The following is a 20350-nucleotide window of genomic DNA, read 5'->3' on the forward strand; positions in this document are numbered from 1 at the left end:
CATCTGAGGGTTGCTTTTATTAAATGAATCTTAATTGTTATGGAAACATGACTTTTAACAGTTACAGCGGCAAACCAGTTTTATTGTTTTGTTTACCTGCTGTTAATTCATGTCTGTTCTTGTTTGTAATGGCCACTGGCTGTACACAATGCAGCTGAACTGAACAGACAATAATAATCCTGTAGCCATATATGAGCTTCTTACTAATTCAGAAGGAATTCTGGCCAGTATTGATATGCTGCTACTAAGACCAAGCATCAGGATTTAAAGAGCTCTTCAACCATCACATACACCTGAATTGCCCCCTCCTCTTCCTTTTTAAAAATTAACCAAATCAAATAAAGAAAGGGGCTCAGCGGTCTAAACAAGAATAAATTTATTTGGGATTGTTTAAAGATTTATTGATATACAAAATGTATACAGTTTTGTATCTTTAATTCACTATGCTATTCCTTCCCCAGCAACATGAACCACCATTTAAACAGCTATTGTGTTCGTGCCTTATCGTCTGTATCTATGAGATACACTACGGAATAAAAAAAAATTACTGAGCTTTACGGTGCCCTTCAATTAAAAATTACAATTAGTACCTATGTAGCAAAACAAAAACGCAGCATAAAACTTCAGTTGGACAACAGGTTCTTCTTGTTGAATATTCAACAAATCTGGGACAGGGAAATTACATGTTATTGGCTTAAAAGTTGCATTGCAATCTCCCGTATGTGACATCATGTAAATCCATCCCTAGTTTCTTTTTTCTTAAATAAGTACCATACATAACATTACATTAAAAGGCGTTTCCCACGCCATCTTAAATACTACTAAGGGGCCCTTTGGACATTTCTTTTACAGCTTTTTCCAGCGCCACCAAGATTCACATTAAAAGATGCCCAGGAAAAATCCACGACAGCACCGTTCTTTCTGCGAACTGTGGCAGTGTTGCCATGGCAGAGACATGACGCGGCCTGGACTCCTCCTGCAAACCCCCGGGGTGCCTAACATTACCTGAGAGGCAGGGGAAGGAACCAGCAGCAGCGTCCACACTGCAAAAGCAGCATCTCAAAGGACCCCCCTCTCCCCAAAAAAAGTTCGTGTGTACATTCAGCTTTCATATACTGGTTTTTAGGAGATCTTTGGAAGGCAAAATTTCTGAAGCAGCCACTATTGTAACAAGAAATAGCTCCTCCCTAACACCTGGTTCCCCCCCTCCCCTTGCTCTGTATTCTGGACCAGCCTCTGTGCTATTTTTTGTTCTATACAATGTGATTATTTCTCCCCTCCACATCTCCTCTTGAGGCTTTGCTACTACACGACAGTGACTTGAAAAAACTGAAATGTATTTTTTTTTTTAAAAAACATACACACATATCCGTAAGGGAGCACAATTCATCCCCATGGGAGCTGGCTCCACGCTTTTGAGGCTGAATCCTGATACAGGAGACAGGCTCTCTTCTACCTCTTCACGTCGGGGAACTGGCGCTTCCTGCCCCTGCAGCTTCACAACGGAACTGGCACTGAGCGTGGGCAGATTCCCTTAGGAGCAGCAGTGTTCCCATGGGCCGCATAAAAGAAACATACATGGCACCAAACAGAGAGAGCACATCTCGAAGACACCCCCGCAAGAGGGTCAGAGAATCCTTCGGTATCTGCGAAGCTGAAGAGGAAGGAAGGAGGGGATCTCTCTTCCATTGTCCTTGCCAGATGACAGAAACCAGCTGTCACAAAACCCTGCTGATCTGCCTTAAAACCATCAGATGCAAAAAACAAAACAAAAATAATCATTTGGTCAAGGGCATATTGCACTACAGAACGGAGGGGAGAGGGGCAAAAAGATCCCCCTCCAAGGACCACGGTAAAATTGTCAAGTTTAACCTTCTGCTAAAATGTTTCTTTAAAAAGCTATTTTCATAAATACTTAATTTCATCCAGCCTTTTAAAGAAAAATCACCAACTACCCCTCCAGAGGTGGCTTCCTGCAGTTTGGCTATGTCTACCCAGGTATTGGACAGCTCACTGTACTGGAGCCATCACAAAATTCCATTCCGTGTTTGTGTGGTTTCCACTTCGATGAACTCATTCGTCAAGCCAACAGTGCAGGGAAAGATGGGCAAGAGAACCCAGTGAAGACTTCCGCAAGTGTCTGGTTGAAGTTGAAAGAGCTGTGTGTTTTGCTACAGCATCAGGTGACTTGAACTCGCTGAGCCTGATTCTTTGGTGCAGCTCCCAGGCTGAATGGTCAGTTCTGGAGAATCGTCCTGAGGCAGTAGGATTTTGTCAGGGGTGTAATCGTTCCTCTTCAAATCTATCAAAAGGAAAAGAGGGGAGGATTATTATAACGGAAAAAAACCCCATCAGAAGCGAGGGATGAATGGTTGTCTGAATCTCAGCTCTCACCATTCCACCCAATTCTTCTCTCCAAGGAGCATACTGTAATTTTCTCTCCCCTGGATCTTGCACCCATTACAACCCCAGAGAGATTAGATTAGGGGGGGAGAGATGGTTACTAGGGCAAGGTCATTCCGTAAGCAACATGGCCCAGTGGGGATTTGAACCTTCTGACTCCTAAGCCATCACTACAGGAACTCCATCATTGTGTGTAGCCAGGAGTCAATGTCAAGACAAAAGGCAGGGTTTCCCTGGCAGCTGCTCTGCGATCTTTTGCCTGACTCATAAGGGGTGCATCTAGTCTTCATTTGTTGGGGAAGTGTCTGGGCTGGAACTAACCTTTGCAAAGCTGGCTGCCTTCCAGCTGACTGTGGCATGGCCTGACTTAGCTCCATGCAGACTAAGAACATACTTGGACCCCTCCCTTGTGCAAGCACTGAGTCATTACTGACCCATGAGGTGACGCCATGTCATGACGTTTTCTTGACAGACTTTTTGTTATGGGGTGGTTTGCCCATTGCCTTCTCCAGTCATCTATACTTTCTCCCCATTTTACCAACCTCAGAAGGATGGAAAGCTGAGTCAACCTTGAACTGGCTACCTGAACCCTGCTTCCGCTGGGATCGAACTCACGTCGTGAACGGAGCTTGGACTGCAGTACTGCAGCTGACCACTCTGCGCCACGGGGCTCCTTCCACCCCACCCAACCACCCCTGAATGACTGAAAAGGTAAAGAAAAACCGGGGCCTGGCAAAACCTGAATACCTTTTATATGGAGAGAATGTACAGACAATAATTGTTTCATTACAAAATGGAGCTACAAAAAGACAAGACTTCTCTTCCTTAAGCACAGCCCTGCTGGTGTTACCTGGGAGCTTTAGCTTCCTGCAGCACGAATTGCAGTGGTGCTTTGCTCTGAAGTTTTTGATGGCGTCTTCTCCTAGATTCGCAGGCCCAAATACCATGTCACTTGACCTTTAGAGGAAAGCAGGAGTTTAAGAATTCTGTAGCCAGCCAGCTATGCAAAATACCTTATATGGTCTTCTACATAACACTATATATGGTTGCCTCTTTTCCTGTTACTAGTGAGAAGAAAATGAGGTTATAATCAAAGTAGCCCAGAGGAATGCAATAGTGGTTGTTCCCAGCGTAAGGCATGACTGCCCTCATTTCATCAACGCTAACAGTAGGCTAAATTTAGTGGCTTATGAAGCTTTAAATCAGCTAAAAATCTCACACACGCCCCATCTGCCACCTGATTACCTATATGAGGGCTAAAATTGAAGGGTGGGTGACCTTGGTGCATGTCACAGGGGCGCATGGTCTCACGACTTCTGGGGCGGTAGGAAAAAAAAAACTAGAATTGCTTACCTTTTTTCTCCAGCTTTTATCACAGAGGGGTCTGTCAAATTTTCACCGACACCTTCACAAGGAACAAAACCCGTGAGTTAATGATCAGCAACAGATCTTAATGGTCATGAACAAATCTAATACATAAAGGAAGGGCGGTTAACATTGTTCATGCATCATTTGCGTCTCCCTGAGGCATGCATTTTTTGTGCGGAGACTTCTAAAGGGCACAGAGGTTTTTGGTCCACTCCCTTTCTTTGCGCTCTAATATGACATGCTTATTGCCTCAGTGTGATCACAGTTTTGGGCAGCTCAACAGCTGACGCCAGTTCACTCAGATAGTCGGTTCATAACTCCTATTATGAACACATGATACATATGAAACTGCCTTACACCCAGTTAGACTACCCTTCCCTCCTTTACTTCTCTCTTTCCCTTGCCTTATCCTTGCCTTCCCCTTCAGTTTTTCTCTTCCCATCCCATCCCATCTTTGCCTTTCAGTATATTCTCCCCTCCCCCAGTATTGGTACTAACTGAGGCTGTAAAAGTAATATCTGCGCTGTTTAAATTTTAAAACCATCATGTCTTCACTCTGCTTGCATGCCTGTTCCAACTAATGCTAATATTTCCTTGTCTGCTTCTACTGGTGGACAATAATCCAACTGAGTGGTCTGGTGCTCTGGGTTTATCGAGTTAGGGAAGAAACAAAGTACTGATAGAACGTTCCTTGATTTTTAGACTAAATTTAGATGTTTATAGTTTTAAATGGCATTTTCTTTTATAATATAATTGTATTGTCTCCTACTTGTTATTATCCGGATTCTTATGAACAAATGCCTAATAAAGGTTTACAGACAGTTAGACAGACAGTGAAGACTGCTTGTTCATCTATCTCAGTATTGCCAGTTCTGATGGGCAACAGCTCTCTGGAGGCAGCAGTAAAGAAAGGTCTTTCCCAGTACCTGGGGATGCTTCACCTGGATATGCCAGGGACTGAACATGGGAACTTCGGCATGCAAAGCAGGTGCTCTGTTGAAGAGGCAAAGCTTTACAGCTCTTGACTTGCTCTAGAAAACTTACGACCATTACAGGATTTTTTTTTTTGGCTATGAAAAATATGCAGGGTGCCTTATGCCCTGCTTCCCAGTAGTGTCTACTCCAGTTCGCAAAAAAAAAAAAAGATGTGGCTACATCCCTCAAAGCCTCTGTTTACCTTGAAGATCCAGGACCAGCAGCTCTCCTCGAGTGTATTCGTAGGTCCAATGGCTGAAGGCCAGCATCATCTCTTCCAGCATGTTGGTTGGGATGATCTCATCCCCGTTGTTGTTATTGTACTTCCTGAATTCCCCTGTCATGCACTCCTCCACTGCAAACCACTGCCCAGCTGAATGGCAATATAAGAGAAACACTTCCAGGAATCTGATGAGAAAACGTATCACAACAAGGTAAGGAGTTGTGACTCACAAGAGCTCACACGGGAATAAATTTTTGTTAATTTTTTTTATCTGGGGCCAGCTGCTGTCCCTAAGCAACTGCATCAGAGGTTTTTATATGGATGAAATGGAGGGGGTGTGTGTGTGACCATATGTCCCATCTTAGAGCAAATGGGAGGAGGTGAAGGTCTAAGATGAAAAATCCAGTAAGGAAATATTGCTTAATGTTTGTATGAATTGGAATATGGTGAATTAGTCTATGCTTCTTTTGCTAAATGTTTGTGTGGCGGCGGGAGGTGGGGTTGAAACACTGGAAAATTTGCACGTACTTAGAGATGGAGTCTAACGAGGCTTTTACAAATCACTTGTGCTCATGCATTTCGCCACAGCCATTCCTGCATCAGACTGGTCCACAGTTCCAGAGAGAACTTCAGAACTGAGTCAACTAAACAGCATCTGGAAACTCCCATTTCTGAAGGGCTTTTGGTGGCTCAGTAGTTAAAAGGGTGTAGTAGTTAAAAGTAGCATCTGGGAAGCCCAGGTTTGAATCTCCACTCTGTCATGGAAATTTGCTGGGCACCCTTGGGCCAGTCATAGTCTCTCAGTCTTACCTAGCTCAAAGGGCTGAGAGGAAGAGAACAATGCAAGCCACTTTGGGTCCCCAGTGAGGAGAAAGGCGGGGTAGAAATTAAATAAATAAATACCCTGCAAATCACACCATGGACTTCACACATCTCAGGCCCTATCCTGGTCAATGGCTTCTCCATGCCCCCTTCCCCAGCCCCCTGGATCAATTGAACATTTCGCCAGCTAAGTTGTTCTGTGTTTTGCATCAGCTAACATTTTACGACCATCTAGTTTCTTGATGATAATTTGAGAACACAATGCAAAATCCTGCTAGAGTAGTCCTATGCAATGAAGTCTAGCAATTTTAATAGGTTGCCATTTCATATTTTTTTCAGATAAGTCTGCTATATCATAGCTTTTTCTTCCTTGCCCAAAAAGAAAGCCAGGTAGAAAAAGCCAGATATATTTATTTTACTTTATTTGTGTCTATCACAGCAAATCTATTAATGATGGTCAAGGTTTTACTCAGATCTATTCATGATGACCAAGTTTTGCATCAGGTTACTCCAAATACCAATCCAAAGAAGAGCTTGGTTCTGCAAGTTGTAAGAATTGTATAAATTAAACATGTCTATACATTTCCTCTTACTGTGCATAGCTTCTTCTATCACTTTATTATTTTACAAAATTTGGTCTGGTCTGGGGAAGAGCAAAGACATGACACTGGCTTCTGAGACTTTTCAGCAGGTGTTGCCTGCACATTTTCAAGAACAATGTTGGGAGATTCTCAGGAATTCAAATTCTGTGCCTAGTAAAACCATTCTAGGTTTTCTGCTGCCCTACAAAATTTCAGCAAACATGAAGTTTCAGCAACAAAGATGGTGAGGGGTCTGGAGACCAAGTCCTATGAGGAAAGGTTGAAGGAGCTGGGCCTATTTAGCCTGGAGAGGAGGCGGCTGAGAGGTGATACGATCACCATCTTCAGTACTTGAAGGGCTGTCATATAGAGGATGGTGCAGAATTGTTTTCTGTGGCCCCAGAAGGTAGGACCAGAACCAATGGGTTGAAATTAAATCAAAAGAGTTTCCAGCTCAACATTAGGAAGAACTTACTCACAGGCAAGCAGATTACTGACTGCTTTGGTAATTCTAAAACACCACTGGCTGGAGTGTGGTATCTCTTATGTTGAACTCTGGCTCCTTTATACAAACAATGAGCCCCAGGACAGCCAATCCTCTGATTTTACATCTGCTAGGCTTGCGACAGAAGTCCTTTCAGTTTTGCCTTGGGCAATTCTTGGGTTGCATTGTAGCATTGATTCTTGGGTTCTACATTTTATCCCTACAGAAATCAATGGAAGATGGCCTCTTCATCCAATTCACTGGAAATCTGGGATTTATTTAAAGACACACATCAGCAGCTGTGCCGCAATTCTGATGCCAGTCGCTTTAAAATCAGCCCCCGAGAAAGATTCCCCATAGGGGAAAATAGCTGGAAAATACTGGATTCTCCCCCTGCCCCCAAATGGATTCTAATACCAAACTGGTATTTGTAACCTGGGAAACCAGGAATACTGATATTTTTCAGCTCCCTGAATCCAAAAAGTAATATTTTTTTTGAGCTGCACATCCCTACCAATATACACAGCGAAGTGGTTGAACAAAATGAGAATGTCGTTACTGAAACATCACTGTCTGGATTTTTACAATACTTAGGCTGATTGATCCTTGTTCTGATCCACTGTCAAAGATTTTATGGCACTTACCTTGGGGAATATGGAATTGACTTTGGCTTCATCTGATTGAACGCAAATGTGAGTTTCTGTGCAGCCCTCTGTTGCTGAATTTCCTGGGGATAAAGGGAAAAAACCCACAGGCCTTCAAACAAGGAGAACGAAGCTAACTCCAAATAAGGAGAACTGAGCTATGTTAACTTCTTCTATAGCAGCCTTTTCAGTATAGGGATCCGCAAGTCCACATCTGCTCAAGGTGTCTTGGTACACATCTAGTTCAGGTTTCTTAGCACCCATACAGGCACTCTTGGGTGAACTATGACCTTGGCACCCATCTAGTTCAACATTCCATTTTCTACATAAACCCACAAACATTGCACAAAGGCCACAGCAGCCTCCAAATGAACCCCCAGCAAGTGGCACTCTGACAAACCCAGCCTTTGCATGTGGTGGTTCCATTCCAGACTTTGACCACCCTCTGCTTCTCCATTACTCCGCCCAACCCCCAACGGTCTAAGGAACTCAAACTACAACCATCAGGACACATTTTACTTTATCAACATGCACAGGCAGTGAAGAAAAGAATAGCAAGTAAGATACAGCATGGAAGATACTGTTTCCAGGGTCACATCTTGATTTTCAAAAAACAAAATTGAGCAATGGAAAGGGAAAGGGCAGCTATTAAGGAGGGCTGGTCTGCAACCTACTTCTGGGTGGCATTTCATAGGTTGGTTGGGGAACGCTGTTCTACATAATTACAATGTTTGTATTTCCATCTTCATGCATACAAAAGGTTGAGGCTATGAGATTTGTGGGGGGAGGGAGGAGCGCAAAGTAAAAGCTCATGGACCAGAGACTTCTGCTAAAATTACTTCAATTGGCCTCAGACATCCCTGCCAAATTTTAATCTGCACTTGGCAAAAAAGGATTTACTTGCAGCAGTAATTTTTCCATCTTACAGGGACTACCTTCTCTGGGACTACTCTTCTTTTACATTTTTGTGTAAGACACTTCTGTGGCCAAGCAACCACTGCTTCTCAAGTCGCAACTTGGGGTTGGATTTTTTTTTTTTAACTGAAAACCTGGGGGGAGGTTTCCTCCAGTTTTGTAAGGAACTCCACTATTTGTATATGGCATCATTGTGGAGACTGTCTGATCCACACTCTGGGCTGCATTCCAAATTTAGATACATAGGTAAAAAATAAGATGCTCTCACACATGCTGAATAGTGTACGTTCAAATCCATATCCCATCCACTTTGCAACTGGATTTTACTGTGTGAAACGGCAACATCCACTTGCAAACAATTGCTGAAGTGGATTGAAAGTGTGTGAAAGCGCTCATGCTGTACATTGTAATGTTTGTGCATCTGTACATGATGCTATAGTGAAGTGTGTCTCCTTCATAACTGGGAAGCAGTTACTACTATTATCATGTGGAAGAGAGTCAGTTTGCACACCAAAATTTGCTTTTGGCCCTGACGAAAATACTAGCCCTTGAAGATACAGGTAGTTGCCTCATTCTGCTACAGAGATGTATATACACACTCACTCTCTCTCTCTTGCAAGAAAAGAAACTGACACAAAAACTTCTAGCAGATAATTGTTAGATTTGAGTTCAGTAGCACTTTAAGAAACCAACAAGCAGATGAATTGTGCCTGATCCCTCTGATGGCAAGAAAGCAACTTACTCTTAAACAGAGATGTAACACTGTCTCTTCTTTGTAAATACTTGACCAAGTATTGATAACTTCAGGTAGAAAAGATTTGATGATATAAAGATGGCCCGACTTCAAAATGTCATACTCTGACCAGGTGCAGACCACTTTGAGGGCTCGTCGCAAACCTCCTCCCATCTCCTCCTTGCTCAGGAATTCAATCTTGGCACAAAGACCCAGTTGAGACCAGGAAGACATGCTGTTGTTCAAGATGTTGGGAGAACTTTCTTCAAGACGATACACAGTGACTGGTTCTCCTGTAATGGCAGAGGACACAAATATCAGACACAGCTACCTGAAAGTGGGAAGAGGGTGTACCATGTGATTCAATAATTAGAGCTGTCAAAATGCAACTTTCTACCCTAGACACCATACCAGTGACCAGGGGTGGAATTCTAGCAGGAGCGCCTTTGCACATGAGGCCACACACCCCTGATGTAGCCAATCCTCCAAGAGCTTACAAAAAAGAGCCCTGTAAGCTCTTGGAGGATTGGCTATATCAGGTGGATGTGGACTAATATGCAAAGGAGCTCCTGCTAGAATTCCACCTCTTCCAGTGACCATTTTGTTAATGGATGCTTTTGTCACAATTGATATAAAATACTTTCAGAGTATACTGTCATCAGGGTGTTTTAGGGCAGTTATGGACAAGCAGGTGAGAAGACAAGATGTAGAAGAAACCATTTCCAGTGGGTCTTTTCATAATATATTCCTGGTATTCTCTGGCAACCCACAGACTATTTTTAGAAGCTGTGAAGAACAAGTCTTTCATGTTTGGCTTTCGCAGTCAAGGAGCTAATCTTCCTGACCTTTGAAAGCCAGTGTTTACAGTTAGCCGTCTTACCTCTTGGAGGCACAGGGGTGAATGGGATGCTCTGTGACAACCTCATCAGATTATTTCTTTCAACAGCTGCAGAAAGGAGAAAGAAAATGTTGCAGAGCACTGGGTTAGTGAAGCAGCTACCACAACAGTGATCCGGCAGGCTCCCTGGTTCAAATCTTGTTTCTGCAGCAAACCTACTATATGGACTTTGGTGAGCTGCTTTCATTGTTGCTCATAACAATACTGGCCTGTTTTTCAGGGCTGTTGTCAAGGTTGCAACAAGGCAATACATGTGAAACGATGAAAGTGCTATTTCACTGTGATTATTATTTTTGCTACCTTACAGAAATGTGCTGTTTCCACTTATTATCATGACTTGTAGCTTCTTAAGGATACTGACCTGAATAGTAGTAGGTGGAATCCATGATGGGCTTGAAAGGGGAAGCAATACCTAAAAGAAGACCAAGCAACTATTATATAGTTACATACACGTTCTGATTACATTTCTAAGATGTTGCATCAGTGCTTAGTTCTCGTGGCCCTTTCTTACACGCCCAGGGAAATGCTGTTCGCCACTTTGGGGTCAGGCAACAATTTTTCTCCAGGCCTATTTGGCCAGGGAACCTGGAGAGGTTTCCTCCACCCCGCCCCCCCCCCATCTTCTGAGCTAGGAGAAGGGTCACTGGGGATGTATGTGTGGGGGGGAGGTACTTGTGAATCTCCTGCATTATGCAGGAGGTTGGACTAGATGACCCTTGAGGTCGCTTTCAACTCTATGATTCTATGTATAGAAAAATGATATAGTATGTCTAAAAAGGAAACAGCCATTCTGTGTTTACAATTAACAAATACAGACTTGTTCACAAAATACAGAATGCTTTAACGATTGTAAGTTTACTGGACAGAACTATCCTATCTAAATACATTACAAAAAGCTCCAAGAACATCTGCTTTACAACAAAGCACTGAATAACTTCACATAAATGTAATAAATGTGTCACCTTACTACCAAACTGCTTACCATTCAGAGCATCTTCTTCAGAAGACCTGTCAATGACAGAAATTTCAAATATCATTTTTAATCAAAAACTAGCAGATTCTAATGTTTAAGTTCTGTTTTTGTGCTCTCTCTCTCACAATTTGTGTGTGTTAACAAAAGAATTCAAAGTTACCGATGTGGTAATCTTAGGCACAGTAAAGGTGGCAGAATGGTCTGAACAAACACAGTCAGTTGCAATATCAAGGGGTCTTACTTACATCTGATTGCTGTATGAAGGTCGGCCTTGTACCCAGTCCTATAAGAAAAAAAACCTGAAGTTTTACATCTATGCAGTCCATTGCCTAACTGTTAGGTTTAGAACTACAGTGCCACCATTTTGGTGGTGGTATTTTTCCTCAAGTTGTTCTCAACATTGCTCTGTTGATCTATTAAAGGCAATGTAGATAATAATTATAGTTTTAATCTTTTTATTCAGCATTTCACCAGCATTTAAATACTTAGCAAGAATAAGACCTTAAAACTGACAAATGTTTAAAATAATTTCCAGGTTTTGAGGATGATTCAGACTTAGTGCAGGAGTTTGTTTAATTGTTAAAGATATTAAAGATGTAATCATTGCTATTTTGAAAGTTTTTGCCTATTCCTTTAAAAACAGAACTCACCTCAGAATATTGTAATAATGATATTTTATTATCTGTTTCTGCATTTGACAACATGTACTTTTACTAATACAGTTGATTTTACTTGTTGCATGTAATTATTCATATTATTTGAAAATTTCTGATAAATGTATTGGTCCCTACCTCTTTTTCCCCCTTCTGTACCCCACCTTTTCTTGATGGGAAAAAACCCCTTAATCATGAAAAAAAATCTGTTGATCAAAAGAAATCATTGTGTTCCTCACCCAAAGTGACTGCAGAGATCAAGTACGTCAACATAATCATTTTAGTGAAAAAACAGGTTTCCTACCTGTAACTGATGATCTTCGAGTGGTCATCTGTGCAGTCACACCAATGGGAGAGGCGCCGGCGCCGATCACGATCGGTAACTTCAAAGCCGCGGATTTCCGCGCCCCCGTCCCGGTGCGCATGCGCAGGCACCCCCCCTACTGCACATGCCCAATGGGACAGGAGCGGACATCCCGCCAGTTCCTTCTGACCGCTGCAGGAGCCCTGGAGACGGACCCGCAGCAGTGGGGAAGGTGGGCGGGTAGTGTGACTGCACAGATGACCACTCGAAGATCATCAGTTACAGGTAGGAAACCTGTTTATCTTCTTCGTGGTCTCTGTGCATCACACCAATGGGAGAATAGCAAGCTCATCGCATACCTGGAGGAGGGTTGCGTGGTCCGTCAACAGGCGAGCGACTGCAGGACTGCACTGCCCACCGATGAACTCTGTCTCCGCTGAAGGTCCAACGCATAGTGCTTGATGAACGTATGCGGGGAGGACCAGGTAGCTGCTTTGCAAATGTCTCGCAAGGGCACCCCTTTCATAAACGCAGCTGAGGTGGCCATTGCCCTCGTGGAGTGAGCTCTGATAGGCCCTGGCAGAGGTCGCTTCCTTAGCAAGTAGCACAATTTAATTGTCTCTGTCAACCACCTGGAAAGCCTCTGTGAGGATATCCTCCTCCCTATAGAGGCCTTGGCATATGAGACAAAGAGTCTAGAGTCCTTGTGCACAGATTTAACCCTGTGCAGATAAAAAGAGATTGCCCGTTTCACATCAAGGGCATGAAGACGTCTTTCCAAATCCGAGGCCGGGTTCGGGAAATAGACTGGAAGATAGATTTCTCTGTTCAGATGGAAGGTAGACACTACCTTCGGCAGGAAGGTCACATCTGGTCGTAAGCGTACCCCCTCTGGACTGATCTGCAAATAGGGGTGGTCACAGCGCAAAGCCGTCAATTCTCCAACCCTGCGTGCTGACGTGATGGCCACCAGGAATGCCACTTTCCAAGAAAGCAGCTGCATGGAGCACGTAGCCATAGGCTCGAAGGGCTTTCCCACAAGAGCCTCCAAAACCCCCGGTAGGTCCCAGAGTGGCGTAGGAGCCCTAACGGAAGGGTACAGCCGCACCAGACCCTTTAAGAAACTCTTAGTGGTGGGGTGAGAAAACACCGACCGGCCTTCGACCTGCTCATGATTGGCTGAGATGGCCGCAAGGTAGACCCTGACGGAGGAGACAGTAAGACCCTTGTCCAGTAGGGAGAGTAGGAAGTCAAGGACGCTAGGAAGGCCCGCCTTCTTTGCGTCTCTGCCCCCTTCTGAGGCAAACTTAGAAAACTGCGCCCATTTGTAGGCATAGGACCTCCTTGTGGACTCCCTTCTGCAATTAAGGATGACGTGCTGCACCCTGTCTGACAGCTCGCTCATCCGAGCTTCCACGCCGTCAGTTTCAGATGCGGGACGTCGTGGTGAACTATCCTGCCTTGTTGGGAGGAGAGTAGATCCGGCACCCCTGGAAAATGATGGAATCTGCCCTCGGAGAGCTGAAGCACAGGGGCAAACCAGTGCTGTCTGGGCCACCAGGGGGTGATCAGAATTCCCCGCGGGCGCTCCGTGTATAGTTTCTGCACCACCCGCGTGATGAGCGGAATTGGGGGAAACAGGTACAGGTGAAGACGGTCCCAGCGAAGCAGCAGGCCGTCCCCCAACGACAAGGGATCTCTCCCACCCCGGCAGCAAAAGTTCTCGCACTTTCTGTTGTCGTGGGTAGCAAAGACATCTATCTCCGGGGTCCCCCACTCTTGGAAGACCGGCTGGAGGAAGGTCCAGTTCAGTTCCCATTCATGCAGGGACGCACCTCCCCTGCTGAGGAAGTCTGCGCACACATTCTGCTCGCCCGGAAGATGAGCTGCAATGAGGTAAGTGTTCATCTCCATGCAGATCTGCCACACCTGCAACGCCAGGAAACACAGCTTGCGAGACACCGTGCCGCCCTGCCTGTTGATATAGGCTAGTGCTGTGGTGTTGTCTGTGAGAATCACCACTGCCCGATTCGCCAGCAGAGGCCTGAAGGAAAGGATGGCATGGTGAATCGCCAGAAGCTCCAAGAAGTTGATGTGGTAGTGCCCGTGGTCCCTGGGCCATCTGTTGCCCACGCAAAGACCGTTGACATGTGCACCCCACCCCCATAGGGATGCATCTGTGGTCAGAGTCACAGTAGGCTGTGGCCTGTGGAACGGTGCCCCCTGCAGCAGGTCGTGCTTGCAAGACCACCACGTCAATGACGCCAGAACCTCCGGAGGAATGGAGAACCTGCGTCGCAGTGAGTCCACCCCGCAGCGGAAGCGCTGCAGGAACCACAACTGGAGGTTTCTCATGCGAAGTTTGGCAAATGTCAGAACCGCAGTCGTTGCCACCATTAGTCCTAGGAGACGCAGAATCTGGAGGGCCGTAACGGTCCGGCTGGACTGGAAGGTGCAGATTAAGTTCACAATGTCCCGTGCCCTCTTTTCTGGGAGGAATGCCTTGCACTGTTGAGTGTCCAGAATCGCTCCACTGAATTGGATCCTTTGGGATGGATGGAGGAAGGACTTCTTTACATTCACCCGCAGCCCCAACTGTTGGAGGAGGTCGAGGGTGGTGGAAATATGTTGTAGAAGGTTGCTTTCGGAGCCCGCCACCAGCAGCCAGTCGTCGATGTACGGGTATATTGCTATGCCCTGTAACCTGAGGTGGGCTGCCACCACTATCATAGTCTTTGTGAACACCCTTGGAGCTGTTGACAAGCCGAAAGGGAGCGCACGGTACTGGAAATGTGAAGTCCCAATGGCGAACCTTAGAAATTTTCTGTGGGCCGGGTGGATGCTTATGTGGAAATATGCATCCTGGAGGTCTAACGTGGCCATCCAATCTCCCGGGTTCAGCAGCGGGAGTATGCTGGATAGGGACGTCATACGAAACTTTTGGTGCGGTATGAAGTCGTTGAGTCCCCGAAGGTCCATTATGGGTCGCAGGCCCCCATCCCGCTTGGGGACAGTGAAATAGCGGGAGTAGAACCCCAGCCGTACCTGGTCCGGAGGGACCGGTTCTATGGCCTCTTTCTCGAGCAAAGTCCTGACCTCCTCTTGGAGGGTAGAAGATGGAGTAGTGTAGACGAATGTTGGAAACTGTGGTTCTTGTTGAAATTCGATTAGGTAGCCCAGCCGGACTATCGATAGTACCCAATGGTCTGATGTTATGGAAGACCATGCTCGGAAGAAGGGCCACAGGCAGGTAGGGTCTGAAGAAAAGGTGGGGGTGCAACAAGGGGAGGGGGGGCAGTCAAAGGCCCTGTTTGGGCGGTCTATTCCCCTTCTGCCTGGAGGACTGAGAGAAGGTAGGGGAATATTTGGCCTTTGCGCCATATTGGGACTTGGTAAAGGGGGCCGTGGTCTTGGGCCTCCATTGTTGATCCCCTGATTGTATCAGGAAGGGTTTCTTGCTCCACGCTTTTGACCATGGACGCTTGGATTGCTGCCTGGACGATGACTGTAGAATCTTCGCCCCAGACCATCTAGTTTCTTGCCCTCCTTGTCAGGAGGGGTAGCGTGGGTCTTTCTGGCCTTGGAGGAAGAAGCCACCACTACTGAATTTGGCCTAGGGTGGTTAAAAAGGAAGTCCGCTGAGGAAGTCCGCGGTACATGTGATCAAGCCTGCGCGATGTAATAGGGGTGGAGGCAGGCTTGTCCCATGAAGCTTTCGCGGTGTTTAACATCACCGTGGTCAATGGAAGCGCTACAGCTGTAGATGTATCCATTTGAACGATGTCGAATACACTATCGGTAACGACAGGTGCGGGTTGAACTGTTGATAACGCTATGGACTGAGCCATCCTCTTTATCAGGTCTCCGTAGGACTTTAAGTCTTCCGAAGGGGAGATCGGCTGGTCTTCCCCAACCTTATTGGGGGGGGAAAGCTCCTCTGAGGACAGCTGTTCCTCCTGTATCGAACCCTCCGAGGATCTCGGTGATTCCGGGGACTCCGACTGGTCCGATTGGGTGGATCGGTCTCGAATCGGTACCGGGGTCACGGCTTCATCAGAGGGGGAAGACTTCTTCCTTCTGGCTGGTTCCTCGACCGGAGGCTTCGATACCGACGCCGATGGCTTGCGTTTGGGAGGGCGATACGATGTCCTCGATCGGTATGAGGATTCCGAGCGCTGGTCCCATTTGGAGTGCCGAGGGGGGAACCAAGGGAAGACAGATGGCATCGGGCAAGACCCGTAGAGGTATTGCCACTGCCTTTGGTCCCATGACAGCCGTGGCGGTGTTCTCTGTCGTGGGGAGGTGTCTCGGTGTCCCCGAGGAGACCGGTCCTCCGGGGATCTTTCTTTCGAAGGGCGACGGTCCCGTCGGTACCGAGAACTCCGGGATCGGTCCCTTTGGGGCTTGGGTTGGTCCAGCTGCGGCACCCGTCTCAGTGTTAACGGGGAGACTCTCTGTGCGCTGCGGGATCGCTCTCGACGAGCCCTCTCAGATCGATCCCGAGAGCCCTCCTTCTCTTCCTCGAGACTGGACTACTGCAACGCCCTCTACATGGGGCTGCCCTTGTGCCGAATTCGGCGGCTACAGCTGGTGCAGAACGCGGCGGCTAGGCTGTTGTTGGGGCTCCCAAGGTGGGAGCACATACAGCCGGGGCTGCGCGGACTGCACTGGTTGCCAGTGGCATACCGAGTTCGCTACAAGGTGCTGGTTATTACCTTTAAAGCCCTATATGGCCGAGGACCTACCTACCTAAGGGACCGTCTCTCCCCATATGAGCCCCAGAGGGCACTGACGTCATCTGCGAAAAACCAGTTGAATATCCCTGGGCCAAGGGAGGCCAGACTGAAAGCCACCCGGGACCGGGCCTTCTCTATTACTGCTCCATTACTGTGGAACCAACTCCCTGAGGAGGTGAGGGCCCTACGATGTTTAGAGGGATTCCGTAGGGCCTGTAAGACCCACTTTTTCAAGATGGCCTTCAACTAGCGAAAAACTGTGACAAATCTAGATATGCTGCTAGAAATGCTTTTATTCCTGAAATGTTTTTACTTCTGAAATTTATTGAAACCTGTTTTAACGCCATACTGTTATGTTAATTTTAATATTCTGTAATTGTTTTAACTATTTTATAAGTATAACTGATGTAATGTGTGTTTTATGTTGTGAGCCGCCCTGAGCCTGCCCCGGCGGGGAGGGCGGGATAGAAATAAAAAATTATTATTATTATTATTATTATTATTATTATTATTATTATTATTATTATTATTATTATTATTATTATTATTATTATTATTATTATATTCCTGGGTGAGGTCCGAAGGACTGTCGTCTCTCACCAAGCACTGCGCCGAATCCAGATCTCGGTCGGAGGAGATCGCAATCTGCGTCGACATCGACTCGAGCGGCAGGTTCGGTCGATGGCGGATAGGAGAGGCCAGCAATTTTAAGGGTGGCAGGATCGGGGCCGAAAGGTCAGGCGGTGACGTTGGTGAAGGAGTCACAGGGACCTTCTTATGCTTCTGCTTATCAGATTTCTTCTTTGATCCCGCGGAGGCTCCCGTATCCTCCTTGGGCCTCTTCGCCGGCGTAGAGGTCTCCGATAACGATGCCGAGCCCGCTCTTTTCAGGGGGCGATCGGTATCGAGGGAGGTTTTGTCGGTATCGGCCACCGACATCGAGGATTTTGGCGCGCTTTCCGATGACGCCATGTTCCTCGGAGACAGCGCCTTTTCGACCAGGGCCGCAGCAAGACGAGCCGCTCGGTTTTTGCGGGTCTGCCGAGAAAATCTCGCGCAGTGGGTGCAGGAGTCCGGTTTGTGTGTTTCACCCAGACACAACAAACAAAGAGTGTGGCCGTCCGGAGGGGCGATTTTGCTGCCACACCGTCTGCACCGCTTGAAGAAGCCCCAGCGCTTTTCCATACGCGAAAAGCGTGGGGGTGAGGGGGGGAGGAAGGGAAGGGAAGGAAAAGGGGTACTAGAATCAGGAAGAAAATAACAAAATCACACTCCACCCCACTCACGAAGACGAAGAAGGCGATAACGCTAGAAGAGTCCGCACTGGAAAAACCAGCAAGGCTGAAGTATGTAATCCACCGACCGTAGGAAAGATCGACTGATCTCAACGGCGGTCAGAAGAGAACTGGCGGGATGTCCGCTCCTGTCCCGTTGGGCATGCGCAGTGGGGGGGGGGGGGTGCCTGCGCATGCGCACCGGGACGGGGGCGCGGAAATCCGCGGCTTTGAAGTTACCGATCGTGATCGGCGCCGGCGCCTCTCCCATTGGTGTGATGCACAGAGACCACGAAGAAGATCTGAGCAAGAATATGAGTTAATAATCCTTAAAACTGCAATCATCATGTAGTCCATTAAGATTTCTGTCCTACCCTAAACTACTGCATATCACATGAATGGCCCACCTGACCAGTTTCCTGACTGAAATGCAAAGAAGGAAGCCAGCAATCCCAGGCTCAACACAGACTGCTGGTGGAGTAACCCTAACACCACTCCATTAGCATTCAAAACCAAGAAGAGAAGGTGCAAACTGCTGCCATTTTGAATCATGATACAATTTGCTTAGAACCACACTCCTATTAGGCAGTAAGAAATGGACACAAAAGATGTGCCCAACAAATTCTTCAGAGGAATTTCAGGATGAACAAAAGAGACATGCCACTTTGGAGATGGCCTTCTCTGCAGGGCAACTTATTTGTACAAAGGTGCAACATGCAACACTATGTGACTCCACCTACTGTTTTCTTTCCATTACCACCGCTTCAACTTTGTAGGTTCCTGATTTCACACTGAACATGCAAAAGGAGCACCACAGAAGTAATATTACATGTTTCTCACCGTGAGTAAGGCTGCCTTAGAATCTGCCTGAGGAGACTCTTCAACTGATGTCTTTCTGCTCTTACTGTGCACTAGGAAATTGAATTCGGAATTAGGATTGCTATGCAATTAGAAAAAAATTTAAAAAAACTGATGAATTAGCTTTTTAGTAGATCAATTTCATTTGAATAAATTTGCATGTTACCAGTGCTCCAGTAAACACTGAAGAAAGTGTCAGACAAAACGCTTTTATTTAAGAATAACGCCAAGAGCCAAAAAACTGCACACATTTTCACTTGAGACACCTCCCCCCTTGTCTCCTGGCAAACCTGTTCTAAAACTGATGGGAGCATCAGGAAGAGAGAAGCAATGGCTCAGATATGCATGGGTGGCTAATGCTGGAAAGAGAATGCAACCTCTTTAGTTAAAGCATTAATGAACCACCACCACCACCCCCCCCCCCCGCAAGCCTCCCTCTTTAAACATACAGAGGGGCTTTGCTTAGAATTTTAAAAATGTATTACTGCTGACTATTTTAAAGGTTTTAAAAATATTTTAAATGATGTATTGGTTTTATTATTATCTGTCTGGGGTCCCAATTTTCTGGGAGAAAGGTGTGTGTGATATAGCCTTGCAACACTATTCATAATTCATTGTGCATTCCAGAAAAGCATGCTTGTTTCTGAAATAAACACAGTGCAATTTTATTACGGTGACAGAGCTCAAAGGATCCTGCAGAGCAAGGTATTATTTTAAGAAATGAAGAGGACAGGACATGGGAGAAACCTAGCACTGTATTAAGGAGGAAAAATATTTCAAGAAAGAAGATGACTTTACCCCTACTTTAAAAATTAAAAAAAACCCCAAACCAATCATCATAAGCACACATGACACAGGAAGAGCTTGCATTTCTGCTCAAGAATTACTGTTACACTAGAACCCAGTTTACAAAATCCAGAGATTAAAAACTAAAAGAGCTCCTGCAAATACTCACATTGCTCTGAACGGCCGGCTATCAAGCTTCGATGGTATTCAGTGAAGCCGCCACATGAACTGACCTGTCTCAGGCTGCCTTCAGTGCCGCTACTGCCCTGCATGTTAGACAGACAAAAATGTTATCAGCCATCACTCTATCGAAGTATTCAAGAGAGATTCTTTTCAGAGGTGACATGTGAATAGTGTTGCCTATGCTCACGGACATGGTGCATAAGAATCCCAAATGCCATGGTTCTACCTGCTGCCTTGTTGTCTCCATGCCTTCTAAAATTGCTTTTCTGAAATCCTCCTGTTGCTCCTATTTAAAAAAAAAAAGTACAATCAAGGACTTCTCAGAATTTATTTCTTCTTGAAATGAAACTTCATTTCATTGTCATTTGTGACGGACAAATTTTAAAAATGCAAAATGTACTTTCCCCACAAACGAGAGACACTAGATCAGGGTCCCCAACATGGCACCTGCGGGAAGGGGATGGAGCCAGGTGGAGCTTTTGCCCAATAGGGCCTTCTGATGGGCTACTGGAGATCCTTCTTCCCTCTCTCTTGCTT

General features: G+C 46.0%; 1 protein-coding gene across 1 annotated transcript in view; it reads right to left on the reverse strand.

Moving 5' to 3' along the window:
- Window positions 1–359: 359 nt before the first annotated feature.
- The window catches only part of LOC132587966 (transient receptor potential cation channel subfamily M member 7), a 92221-nt gene continuing 72230 nt past the window's right edge, over window positions 360–20350 (reverse strand). Inside the window, exons 28-40 of the mRNA XM_060260378.1 lie at window positions 20040–20099; window positions 19800–19896; window positions 18827–18897; window positions 11265–11302; window positions 11029–11054; window positions 10408–10458; window positions 10029–10094; window positions 9158–9441; window positions 7501–7583; window positions 4949–5154; window positions 3757–3808; window positions 3254–3360; window positions 360–2302 (exon numbers count right to left, since the gene is read on the reverse strand). Of these exons, the coding sequence (XP_060116361.1) occupies window positions 2172–2302; window positions 3254–3360; window positions 3757–3808; window positions 4949–5154; window positions 7501–7583; window positions 9158–9441; window positions 10029–10094; window positions 10408–10458; window positions 11029–11054; window positions 11265–11302; window positions 18827–18897; window positions 19800–19896; window positions 20040–20099 (1272 nt within the window). The 3' untranslated portion in view covers window positions 360–2171. The remainder of the gene's footprint in view (window positions 2303–3253; window positions 3361–3756; window positions 3809–4948; window positions 5155–7500; window positions 7584–9157; window positions 9442–10028; window positions 10095–10407; window positions 10459–11028; window positions 11055–11264; window positions 11303–18826; window positions 18898–19799; window positions 19897–20039; window positions 20100–20350) is intronic.

This window comes from Heteronotia binoei, chromosome 19, assembly GCF_032191835.1.
Source record: "Heteronotia binoei isolate CCM8104 ecotype False Entrance Well chromosome 19, APGP_CSIRO_Hbin_v1, whole genome shotgun sequence".
NCBI classification, from domain to species: domain Eukaryota; kingdom Metazoa; phylum Chordata; class Lepidosauria; order Squamata; family Gekkonidae; genus Heteronotia; species Heteronotia binoei.